The 13,419-nt window shown below is 40.5% G+C and overlaps 1 protein-coding gene across 2 annotated transcripts in view; it reads left to right on the forward strand.

The window, feature by feature from the left end:
* The window catches only part of magi2a (membrane associated guanylate kinase, WW and PDZ domain containing 2a), a 307,253-nt gene that overhangs the window by 277,890 nt on the left and 15,944 nt on the right, over positions 1–13,419 (forward strand). For both annotated transcript variants that reach the window (XM_084710530.1, XM_084710531.1), the window contains 7 exons: positions 1,091–1,132; positions 1,871–1,962; positions 2,263–2,455; positions 5,964–6,227; positions 7,501–7,686; positions 10,095–10,314; positions 12,180–12,405. In XM_084710530.1, coding sequence (XP_084566656.1) covers positions 1,091–1,132; positions 1,871–1,962; positions 2,263–2,455; positions 5,964–6,227; positions 7,501–7,686; positions 10,095–10,314; positions 12,180–12,405 — 1,223 coding nt within the window. The remainder of the gene's footprint in view (positions 1–1,090; positions 1,133–1,870; positions 1,963–2,262; positions 2,456–5,963; positions 6,228–7,500; positions 7,687–10,094; positions 10,315–12,179; positions 12,406–13,419) is intronic.

Consider the following 13,419-nt stretch of genomic DNA (forward strand, 5'->3'; position numbering starts at 1 on the left):
CTGTCGGTTGTCTGTCAGTGTAAAGTTAATCCTGTTATCCTGAAAACAAAAGCTCTGAAAATACACAGTCTGGAGTTTGAGTTCAGTGGCTGTTCGTCTCAGTGCTTAACCAGACTCCGTTAACATTAGAAACATCTACACCTTCTAAAATATTAGTGATGATTTCTTACAACTCATAAACAGACAATTACTCATTCTGCAAACTTTGGGCATTAGTTTGATCAACATTATTCCAACTTGGCTCGTTTCCTTTTTCTGATGACATATCATGGTCATTTTGTGATTTAGTGCAGTAAATATTTTACATATTTGTCCTTTAAAGTGCTCAGAAAAAAATCAAATGTTAGCATCTAAAGTTTTAGAAAGTTAAGCAAACAACATCTGGTGATTAAGATCGTGTGACGTGAAGCTCAGAGTCAGAAATGCTACTAAAAGGATCTTGAGGTGTGATTATTTTGTCAATATTGTGTTGTTTTCGCTTTCCAAAAAATGATTCATCTGAAAATCCATTTGATATGATTCATTCTTTTCACTGCTTGTTGAAAGTACGTGGTTACTCTCCGGTTTTCACCAGCTACATCTCTATAAGAGCGCCACGACGGCACGTGGTTTCCGTGGTAACAGCTGTGTCACTCCTTTGGTGTGTAGTCATAATTTTTTTTTTTCTTTTTTTTTTTTTGTCCCATCATTCCTGCTGAGTCCCAGCACAGCGCTCGGCGTGATTAAAACAGTTACAATTGGAATCAATTTTTCATTCGCAGCCACTTGTCTGCGGTTGAGTTCATTTCGCCACTTTGCAGATCACGGCGTTGTGTGAAGCCCCTGATTACAGATCACTGCTTGCATCCCTCCTCACACTGTAAATAAGGGACGGGTATATTACACGCTGTAAGCACTTCCTGACTTTTATGGATGATGCTGAAATTCTGCGGTGACATTAATGCTGAGGCAGAGCCTTTCTGCCTTGTTCCAGCCCTTTATGGGAGAGTGTGTGTGTGTTTGTTTATCGGTGTGTGCACCTCTGAGTGTCTGTGTACGAACAATATTTGTGCGTTTGTTGTTTATGTGTGTGTCCTGCTTCTTTTTCTAGAACCTGGACAACCAAGGACAGTTTTTCCTGTGGACTCCTCAGGTAAGAACGTCATCTCTGCAGTCGTAGTGTTATAAAACAAGCTGATCGTAAGTGACAGGACTTTGGTAACACTTTATATTAAGGTATACAGTATAATGCCCTTATAAGCTGTTTGTTAACATTAATATGTGTTAACGAGACTATAAGTGTTTATTATCGCATGTTAAACTTTTTTTATATTATGAGAAATTAATAAGAATTTGGTAATACTTAAATTTAAGGAGTGTTAGTTAATATGTAATAACGCCCTTAACTGTACTGTAACGTCACTGTTATCAAGCTTTTGTTTTTGCTTAATTAATATTTTATCATATTTTGTGGCTACCTGATCTAAAGTGTGAATAATGCTTATTAAGGTTAATAGATCCTTTGTGATGCACTTATTAACAGTAAGCTGTGCATAATAATGGATTTATTACATTTACTAAGCGTTGCTCACACTTGAGATCCAGTTACCACAAAAGTTAACTGTTAATTAGTGCATAATAAACTATATAGATCCCCTAATAAAGCAACAACAAAAACTTCAGCAAAGTTTTAACGTTGACGTTGTAGATAAGTCGCTCCATAAATATGTTTGGAATGCTTTTATACATAATTATAAGAAGCTCATAAGGCTTTTAGTAGCATTCTTAAGCAATCTATAAACTATTAACAAGTTTCTTGTAAATGCTCTTATGTGTCTTATAACAATATTATGCTATTTTTAACACTTATATTGTGGTGTTGTTGCTTCAGGAGCAGAGTACCAGGACATCGAGGTGCACCTGCGCAGACAGAAGTCTGGCTTTGGTTTCCGGGTGCTGGGCGGGGACGAGGCGGGGCAGCCTGTGAGTCCGGAGACGCGTGAGAAGGCTCGTATGGCGGCGGGCATGGAACCCTGTCATTTTCTCCTCTCTAACCCACTACACACACACTGTGTACACCTAACCCTGACCTTTGACCCCTGAGAGAGTGCTGGCTCTGGCTGCTTTGGTGTCTTTTGCTGTCTGTTAAAGTAACAAAACAACATTTTTGAGCTATTTGTGTAACAACCACGTTAACACCCACTGCATGCCACACTCACAACATCTGAAGCCGTTTCTCTGCACCTCTGCTTCCTGTATATAACACTCTGCGTATGATAACAGATCTTGATCGGTGCAATCATCGAGAAGAGTCCTGCAGACCTGGACGGACGCTTGCGGCCCGGTGATGAGCTGCTGTTTGTGGACGGGATCCCGGTGGTGGGGAAGCCTCACAGATACGTCATCGACTTGATGCACGGGGCGGCACGCAACGGCCAGGTGAACCTGGTCATCAGGAGGAGGGTGCAGGCAGCAGGTGAGCAAACATGAATGGAGAAGATCTGTTTTGTTGTTGTGCAGCATTGTCATGAAATTAGATGAAAGGCTGCAGTGTTTCTGGATGCTCTTTTGTTGCCCCTGTAACAACTTTTTTGGAACGTGTTGCCGGCATCAAATTCAAAATGAGTGGGTTCTTTTTTCACAAAGAAGAAAGTTTATCAGTTTGAGCATTAAATATCTTGTCTTTGCACTGTGGAAATCATTGCACTTATATTTTAAACAACGTTGGATTGGGGTTGTACGTATTATAATCCCACAGGGTTACGCCTCACGTCTTTGTCCTCTTTTTCATTGGACAATGAATTGTTTCTCTCTCCACGACTCTTGTCCCGTAACGATTCAGGAAACAGCATTTAATCAGTCGGAAAACTGAACCACTAATCACTCTGAGTAATTACACAGAAGCCGCCCCCAAAACAGCACATTACCGCACTCTTCCTCTTACGTACACGCGAACACACAAACACGGTTGTGGCTCCCTGGTCGTTATTCAGGTTTCTTCTTCGCCTTTGAGCCTGGAGTTTGGGGTGGCGCCGCCTGCCTCCCGTGAGCTCCAGCTTGTACTCATTATCGCCGCCTCCCCACACACACACACACACGATGCCTCGCGCGCACGCACTCTTCTCACCAATCCACTTCTTCCCACTCCATTCCGCCCTCTTTGTCAATTTCTTCTCACCAAAGGCTACTGTCTGACTCATGCATGGCCTCTTCTGCAGCCCTTACTTCCATCCTAATTGTCTGACTCCCACTGGCACTTTGCAAGGTGTCAGACTCTGCTCCCTGCACTCAGCTCATACTTATGCCTGCACCCCATGCCCCACATTTTATACAGTTCACTCTTTTTTTTTTTGTATTTGTGCACTTGTTGGTGTAAGGAAATACTACATGTGGGTATGTGCTTTTTTTTTCAATTCCCAGCTGTTTAACTACAGACACCACGACACTGGTTCCCAGTGAGCTATCAGGGCAACAGCACTGGGTTTGATCCCTCGGTATGTCAGGATGCATACACAGAAAGAAAAAAAAAAAAGAAACTTGAGGTGTAAGAAGCTGCTTTCTCTCTGGCTGGATTGACACGATGCTGCATTTTAATGATGTGTTTTACCACAGTTGTGACAGTTTCTTTTTGCTTCTTCTGTTTTGTTTGGCTGTCTTGTGTTTGCTTCTTGATCCTTCGCGAGGATGAGATTCAGCTCCTGCTCGTCCAATTTTAAGGAGAGAAGGGGGGGGGGGGAAAACACTCTTTCCTGTAAAATTAATTGTTTTTGCACAAGCAGAATTATTCTTAGATTCTTCCAAAGCAATTATGTAGAGCAGTGGTAATTTTTTCAGACAGAAAAGGGGGAAGAGAGTGTCAGGAAGCTTAAATCGCCTTAATCAATAAAGACGATGCGGTGATTGACAGGCTGCATTTCATCTCCTAAAAATGCTGCATATGTTTGTCCGCCAGTTAGATTTTTCCAGCACCAGAAAGTGAATTTATTCAAGTGCTCTACTGAAGTACAAATCTATGATGCTTGAGTATTTCCTGCTACTTTTCTGCTACTTTATGCTTTCATTTCCTAGTGAAATGTAGTTGTACTCTTCCTCCACAACACAAAAAATATAATAATATATATCATTTTTAATATATTGACATGTTAATCTCATAAAATACAATACACTTTTAAATACTAAAGTAGTAGTCTCATTTAAATAATAATTTAAGGACCAAATATATAAAATATTATAAATATTTGCTTAGCAGAACTTTATTCTTCTTCTTTCCTCAACCATTTATCTTCTCACAACCCCTCAGGAAGGGGGTCTCTGTGTATAATAATACATCATTCACAAGGGATACTTTTCTGACTATTGAGTGCTTTTGAGTATGTTTTGTTAATAATTCCTCTGTACTTTTGATTTTAGAACTTTTACTGTACTTTTACTATTTTCACATTGTTGAATTTGTACTTTTACTTAAGTAAGGGACTGTCTAAAAAGTACTATTGTGTGGAGGGGTCTGAACTTTGTGTCAAAAGCAAGATATCCCCAGATTTATTAAGATTTTCTTTGGATCTTTCCCGTCACTGCTAAAAACTACCAAACCCTTCACCATAAAATCTCAAAATAATATAACAGTATTGACTGCGGCCTTCAACACACATTTATTACCCATGATGCACACGACAGTCATCTTTTTGATGTAGTTTTACGTGACAGATCTCACAGGGGAAGGCAGGAATGTCACCTACTAACTACTGACCCCTCCTCACCCCCAATAATGTTCACAGTGTCCCTTAAAGTGCAGCAGAAATTCAAGTGTTTTTATCTTCTGTACTGTGACTCAGATGCATTTTAGAATGAAACAAGATAGAATACAGATAAAGTGTTACTGCTTTCGTCCATGGGGGACAAATCTGCCTTATCTGCAAACAAGTAAATTCAGTGCTCAGGGAATCTTGTCGGTATGAGACCAGTCACCGATCCTGTCACTAGTTCATGGGTTTTCCTGTGCGGCTCCCTGAATTGGCGCTCAGTCATCAAAACCTTGAGCACCCCTGAGTTAAATCAAATCCTCTCGATTTAATTGGGCGACTAAAAGGTGGGTGGACTAATGGCTGTCACCCACAACTCGCTCATCCATGTTGTTAGATCAGGAGGAGGAGGGAGAAATGAATAAATCCACATTCTTAGGGTTTTTGCCCACTAATAACAAACACACCCTGTAATATTTCTGTTAGCTTGAAAATGAGTCATCAAACATATGAAAACATTTTAAAGAAACAGAAAAGAATGGGATTTTGATAATTAAACACCAAAAACTATATGTTTTTCATCATATAAAAAGGTTTTGTAGGCATATATGTATTACAACCCTCTAGTTTGGGGCTGAGTTACAGCCCTGAGGTGAAGGGTCAGGTATCTTGGGGTTTGTGAGATAAACAGGCAGATTGTTGTGGCATCAGCAGCAATGCAGACATTGTACAAGACCATTGTGGTGAAGAGGGAGCTGAGTCGGAAGGCAAAGCTTTCATTTCACCAGTCTATCTAACCCTCACCTGTGGTCATGAGCTTTGGGTAATGACCGAAAGAATGAGTTTGCAGATAAAAGCGTCTGGAATGAGTTTTCTGCGTAGGGAGGCTCGTCTCAGCCTTAGAGATAGGGTGAGGAGTTCAGACATCCAGAGGGAGGTGAGAGTAGAGCCTCTTGGAGGTTTTCTGGGCATGTCCAACTGGCAACAGACCCCGGGGTAGACCCAGAACTCGCTGAAGGGATTATTGGTCTCATCTGGCCTGGGAACGCCTCGGGATTACTCAGGAGGAGCTCGATAATGATGCTGGGGAGGGACGTCTGGAGTACCTCGCTGAGCTTGCTGCCACTGGAACCCAGCCTTGGATAAAAGGAGGAAAATGGATGGATGGATATAACTGAAAATTACCATTTCTTCCACTGCTGTCTTTGTGTTTATGCCCACTTAGCTCTCTGCTTCCCCCTACAGGTGAGTCGTGTCCGGAGAATGGTCGCAGCCCCGGCTCCGTCTCCACGCAGCACAGCTCCCCCCGCAGTGACTTCACCTATGGCAACAGCACCATCACTACCCAGGTGCCCAACGCCATCCTGGGAAACACCGCCGCTGCTTCCGACAGGACGTCGACCCCCAACACACAACCCAGTGATGTCATCATCAATCGAAAGGAGAGCGAAGGCTTCGGCTTCGTCATCATCAGCTCGCTGAACCGGCCCGAGGCGGCCGCCACCAACAGTGAGTCCAGTGATTGTTTTAGCTGTAATTGATGTCCACACTACAACTTTATTTTTCTAATCTAGCTCTAAAAATCCTCTGAACATGACTGTCTCAACACCAGACGGCAGCCATGCACAGTTAGCGACTAGCTGGTGAACATAATGGAGCATTTAGCAGCTAAAGAACCAGATATTCCCCTCAGGAGGAGGAGGAGACCAAAAACTGAGCTAAAAGACAGTGAATGTTCGACTAACGTCCATCAGGTGACCAGTAACATGACTCCAAATGACTGCTAATGTTGCTCTGTAACAGCTGGAGGTGCAAATAAGCATCTGGTTGCTAACAAATTTGCCATAATAACTTAAAAGATCAATGTTGTGTTCTCGACTTGTTTTTGTTCTTAGGGTAATTTTGCTGCTTTGGTTGAGTCTCACTGCTGTCTTAAGCAGCACTTCTAGCCTCAGTGGACAGCTTTTGTTAGCAAAAAAAACTGACAGACTAAGCTAGCAACTAGCTTATGGACATATTGTAGCATTTAGCAGCTACAGAGCCACAAATTTCTGACAGGAGTTGGTGGAGGCCGAAATGGAGCTACAAGGACACTAAATTTTGTGCTTAAACTTGGAATTGGGATTTAACTCAACTTAAATGTTTTGGTTCGGTCTCACTGCTCTCTTTAGCATCTTTTTCAGCACAAAAACTGACAGATAAATTTAACAACTAGGTCATGAACATAAGCAAAGGCTACGTCATCAACAGCTCGCTGAAAAAGCCTAAGGGAGCCGCCGAAAACAGCAAGTCCAGTGATTGTTTTAGTGGTGTTTTATGGAGTCAAGTACATGCTTGTGCATCACCAGTCATCCTCCTCTCCACTTAGCAAGTGGTAAACCTTGTGTGGAAGCTCTTAGACACACATAAACTACCAGGTAAACTCAATCTGGTGTCAAGATAAGTGCCAAACTTAAGCATAAGAAGAGGTCATGGCTCGATAAAAAGTGAAGCGCCTCTCATTCTGTCTCCTCAATTATACATGCCCTCCCACGGTACGTCAGTCACACACATCTCTGCTACGCCGCCGTGAGCATCAGTGCATCGCCCACACACGAAAAAAAAAAAAACCTGGATGCCTTACGTAAGCCTGGGGTGAATAGCAAAATGAGAGAGACAGAGACATATTCAGTCAGTCAGCCAGTGAGTGGTGTGTGAGCACAGACAAGCGTAATCCTCCAATCTGCCGCTGCTGCCGAGCGTGTCTTTACCTGCAGCGTGTTGTGTCTGAATCCTCCAACAGCTGTGCCCCATAAAATTGGCCGCATCATCGAGGGCAGCCCGGCCGACCGCTGCGGGAAGCTGAAGGTGGGAGACAGGATCCTGGCAGTGAACAGCCAGTCCATCGTCAACATGCCGCACGCCGACATCGTTAAGCTGATCAAGGATGCGGGCCTCAGCGTCACCCTGAGGATCATACCGCAGGAAGGTGAGTGAACACGTGGACACACACACAACACGTGGACATGATTGAAACTGCAGTGCTCCTGGAAGACGATGATTTATGACAGTGAGTGATTTGAATCCATTAAATGAAAGTTGTAATTTTGAGTTTTGTGAAATGTAATTCTTTTTAGATTTACTGTCTCTTGTCAAACTCATGAGTTGTGATCCTCCGGCCTGCAGATTCCTTCACTTTAACACTTTTGCATGCAAATGCTTGAACAGAGCTGCTGTCTCTCACTGTCGTTATAATAATACAGAATACAAAATGACTTTGTTAATCTGAAATGGCTTCACATTTTAGTGCTGACGGGACCTAATAAGTATAAAAGAGCGGGAAAACTGTTAACTTTTGGCTGTTCTGCATTCCTTAACAGAGCATTGCATTGTTTGCTATCTATCTAAAAAGTTTTTTAAAAATATTATTTTACTATGATAGCTAGCTGAAACGTTAATAAAACGTCTTTTTGTTTGCTAGCTAGCTGAAAACCTGAAAAAAAAAACTGTTATGTTTGTTTACTAGCTAAAAAGATCTTTCTTCAATCTTTCTTAAATCTTAAATCTTTCTTAATTTTAAGATAGTTTAAAAATTTGGTGCAACATTATTCAAAGTTAAACCAGGATTTAATCAGGTTTCAAAATGAATCCCAGCCTTAGAGGTCTACTGTGCAAGATTGCGAAGATTTTTTTGGCAGAATATGGCAGAAATGGAATATGATATTCATGATAAGTATATTTCATGAGTGTACAGTCACCTGAAAATAAGAATCATTGTGTTTTTGTCACCATAGAAAGAGCTGTTTATATCTGCAGACGGTGCAGGCCACCATGTTTCTATCGTAGCCCAGAACAGACAAACCAAATAATGGCTCTAAATACAGCCTTTCGTGTTTTGCAAGTGTCACGGCCACTGTGGGTTTTCCTCCACACTTGGAAGGGGAGGGTGAGACGACAAATTTGCTATCTGCAAGCTCAACGCTAGACCCCACTAAATCCTGCACACTGGTACTTTAAAACTATTAAAGCAAGCAAGACTGACTATGGAATGAGTTTCTGTATACATTAAGAGATGGACAACATGCACACCATATTTGTTTAATTAAATGATAATGAGGGTTGGTTTAGCTCCTTACCTTCATCTACTTTGTTCTGTTGAATGCTGTTGCATTCATGGACATTTATAGCCTCATTATTTATAGCTACATTAAAGAAAGCTCAAGTGGGTGTCCATTCTGCTTGCATTTTGTCTGTAGGTAGAGCTATTTGCATGCTGCTGTGGGTGACATGCTATTCCCTATAATTCTTTATATTCCTAACAGCAAACAAACAGGAGTGCAAATACTGTATGATTTAACAAAATGTCTTTAATTAGCTTTGCAAATGTTTTAAGAGAAAGCGATGCATTATAACCATGCAGATAACGTTTATGACTCTCAACTTGTCAAATATGGCAGCTTTGTCCTTGGCTATTATTGCTATTTTTATTGCTATTATTTACAATTTTTGCATGTTCACAGCCTTGCAGTCAAGGTCGCAATCATAAAAATACAACATCTGGGTAGGCTTTCAAAATAAAGGCACAAAACAGCTTCGAAAAAAAGAAAAGATCAGGCTTTGGGTTAAAATAAGTAAACACTACTTATGTATGTTCACATGCGTAACATACTGAACATAAGTTACATACAAAAGTATGTAAAGTATTATAATCACAAGTTGCAACTTTCTAATAGGTCGTCTCTCCTCTTGAACGTTTAGTTCGCTAATTTAATCCGAATGTTATTGTGATCATCTCTTTTTAGGGATGATATAGTGCTGCACAGTTAAAAGCTATATTACTGGAATCACAACATGTATAACATCAAAATCATACAACCAGAACTAAATCAATTTTTTTTTTTAAAAGGAAAAATGTGTGTAGCAGTGTAATGAGGTACTGTAGTGCTGCAGAGATGCCCTGACTTAAAAATCTTGTTCTGCAGATGGTTTGGTACAGACTAAACTAATTATTTTATATTACCATATTGTATTATAGTGTTGCTATTATTTATGCAAAGAAACTAACAAAGTTAGCAACTAGCTTGTGAACATATTGGAGCATTTAGCAGCTGTAGAGTCTGATATTTCTCACAGGAGTTTCTGGACAGAAATATGACTCCAAATGAATGTTAATTTAGCCTCATGCTGGATGTATAAATATGAAACTGTTTGCTAACATGTTCTTCACATCACCTTTATAAGGTGATAACATGTCAGCGCTTACAGGTCGCTATCTGCCTCCAAATATAAAAAAAAATCAATTCATGCAGATTTAAGCATCAGAAACAGTTTCACTTGGTTAAATAAAGCCTTAAAATTCGTGTTATGACTTGATTTGTGCTTCCTTTTGAACCCCAGAGATCAGCAACCCCCCATCAGCCCCCAGCTCAGAGAAGCAGAGCCCCATGGCCCAGCAGCACAGCCCCAAAATGCAGCCGAGCTCCACCGCCGCCTCGCAGCCGAACCCAGCGGCGACAGAACCCAACCCCCCTATCAGCCAGCCCAACCCAGCGCCGCACCAGAGCCCCGTGACCCAGCTGCCCGCCCCGCCGCCGCAGACCTACACCCACGAGAGCAGGTAAGAAGCTTTTTTATGGCTACAGAGCACGACAGGCTCTTCTCAAAGTGGTGGTAAACAGTTTTAATGAAAGCTGTTACAGTGTCAAATTTGCAGCTGTCTTGATTTTCTGACGCAGCGAAGCATTTTTATAGACTAGGCCTCTATCTGTCTCTGGGGCAAAACAGCGCTCCTCTGAGAATACAGGTACGAGTCAGATACTTTCCCCATTTTCTCACTTTTTTATTCTCTTTTTTCTTGTTATCTTCCACGTTTCCCCCTCTTTCCCTCGCTAACATTGTCTTTTTCTATATCTTTATTCATCTTCCATCCTCTCTGTCTCTCTGTCTCTCCCCAGTTTGTTGTATAACATCACTTAACTCTTATGGACTGCTAAATTATTTACACAAATTGCTTCTTTATAGAGATCTGTTGAATATTTTACCAAGAACTAGCGGGGTCCAAAATCTACAATGTCACTGCCTTTCCCCTCTGCTCCGCACGGTTTCCAAATCTCTTTGTACTCAGCATCGGCAGCCTCTGAGAGAACTTGTTTTTATTATAAACATTTTATGTGATGTGTGAAGAAAAACAGTTTAATTTCCTCGCTGAAGTCTTGTTTAATGGTTGTCAGTGCGAACCAAAACAAGTCATCTCCATCAGCACAGGGTGACCCAGCGGTTTGTCAGAAAGCATCATTTTCACAGCACGCTAAGTGCATCGAAACATAACACAAGAAGTTATGTAGCATGTCCAGAGGTAATAATGACAGTGACAGAAATCCTTCTGGAGTTTATTAAAGACACTTCCTATCTTAAGATGAAGTTTAAGGTAGGATTTTCCCCAGTTTGGTATTACAGAAGCAAATCCTGACTAACTTTAGGAATCCTAATTACTTCATTGTATCTTATCTCAGATTAGGAAACCTTAAATATTCAATCCAGCATCAATTATGCACAATAAAAGAAAGAGAGTGGTCCGAGATAGCAAACAAAGTTAGCTAACACTATCGTTAGCTACCGTTAGTAAACACTAGCTACTGTTTGCAAACACTGCTATTTGCTACTGTCAAATAACACTCCAGTTATCTACTGTTAGCAAATACTACTGTCAGCTATTGTGAGCTAACAGTGCCATTAGCTACTGTAGAACAACGCTACAATTAGCTACCGTTAGCAGACACTACTGTTAGCTATTGTTGGCTAACACTACCATTAGCTACTGTGAGGGAACACTGTCATTAGCTACCGTAGAGAAACAATACCGTTAGCTGCTGTTAGTGAACATTACTATTAGCTACTGATAGAGATCACTACCGTACGCTACTTTTGTCTAGTTGTCTAGACTTTTGTCTACCTCAGAAAAGACTGAGTGGTCAACGATGCATTCATTATGTAAAAGCAATAAAAGAGCATTCTTTCAGATTAAACAAGTTAGTGAACATTACCATTAGCTACCGAAGAAGAACACTATTGTTAGCTACTGTTAGCAAATGCTACTGTTAGCTGCTGCAGAAGATCACAATCATAAGCTGTTGTTAGAGAACATTACCATTAGCTGCTCTTAGCTAACACTGCCTTTAGCTACCATTAGCTACTGTTTGCTAGTTAGAAAATTAGCTGCAACTACAGGGGGAAAAGTGAAAGTTAGGAAAGCTTAACAGTTAGCCTTAATTTTGGAGAGTTTATTTAAGATTTTAGGAAGAACTGATCCTGTTTTAAGTTAGGATAAGGACATTAATTTAGGAACTATTTATGTGTAATGGCTAAATCTGGTCCTAACCTCATTACCATGGTTACCAAACAGTTAAAATAGGATCTACAAGTTCGAAAGTTCCAGTAATACGGCTCCTGGAGGTTCTTTCTTCATTCTGATTGGTCTGTTAGTTACAGGTCAGAGGTGAAGGCGAGGCAGGACGTTAAACCAGACATCAGACAGCCGCCGTTCACAGATTACCGACAGCCGCCGGTGGACTACCGGCACCCTCCTGTGGCGGACTACAGGCAGCCGCCCACGCTGGACTACAGACACCCGCCGCTGCTCGACTACAGACAGCTGGCTACTGACGCCCGGCAGTTCACCATCCCAGAATACAGAATGCCGCCAGTTCAGGTAAATCTGTTTCCCCACAGCGGGAAAATGGTTCTTCATTCGTCACATCTCATATAGACTGATGTTGAATCTTAAGGATATTTGAGAATAGGGAAGCAGAGCTGCAACAATTAATAGATTAGTTAATCGAAAGAAAATTTATTGCTAATAATTTTGAATACTGACTAATTGTTTCAGTCACTTTTCAGGAAAAAATGTCAAACTCTTAAGCTTCTTAAATGTAAAGATTTGCTGCTTTTCTTTGTTATTTATGGCAGTAAATTGGGTTTTGGGCTGTTGGTTCGACAAAAGAAGCAATTTGAAGACATCACTTTGAACTCTGGGAAATTATGTTGAGCATTTTTCACATTTTTTTGCATTTAATTAACTAAATGATTAATTGTTTACTTGTGAAAATAATCAGTAGCTAATAGATAATTAAAATAATTGTTAGTTGCAGCCCTAGTAAGGAAATAAAGATCCCGTAAGCTGCAGTAATCAATACTTTTACATTAACATTTGATCATATGATAATGTTTAATGTGCTATAAACCAAAAATGACATCAATTTTAGGTGTTTCTGTAAAATATTTTACTGATTTTGTGCATTTTACACTGAGTTTTTTTTTCATATCCTCATTGTTTCTGCCAGATATTTGAATATAATTATAGTTTTTACTCCAGGCCACCCCATAATTATACTGTTCATGCTGCTGCAGTTCTTCTGTACACCTTCGCATAGAATTCTGTTTTGATGATGATGATGATGATGATGTAATTAATATATTAATGTACATATACTGTCTGCTTAAATAGATTATTACATTATTTCCAAACAGAGATAAGAACTAAGGGTGAAATGCTGAACTGTATGGATGTAAAACTTTATTCTTTTAGACAGTTTGATTCACCAGCTTGTGTCACTTTTTTGCTTTTGGTGATGTTTGTGCACAGCTTAAATGCACTTTTTTAGATACTTAAATTATTTAAGATGTTTACCCCTTGAGCAGCTCCCTTTTTACCTTATAATGCCTT

Source organism: Lutjanus erythropterus, chromosome 22, assembly GCF_056507025.1.
Source record: "Lutjanus erythropterus isolate fLutEry1 chromosome 22, fLutEry1.hap2, whole genome shotgun sequence".
Lineage (NCBI taxonomy): Eukaryota > Metazoa > Chordata > Actinopteri > Lutjaniformes > Lutjanidae > Lutjanus > Lutjanus erythropterus.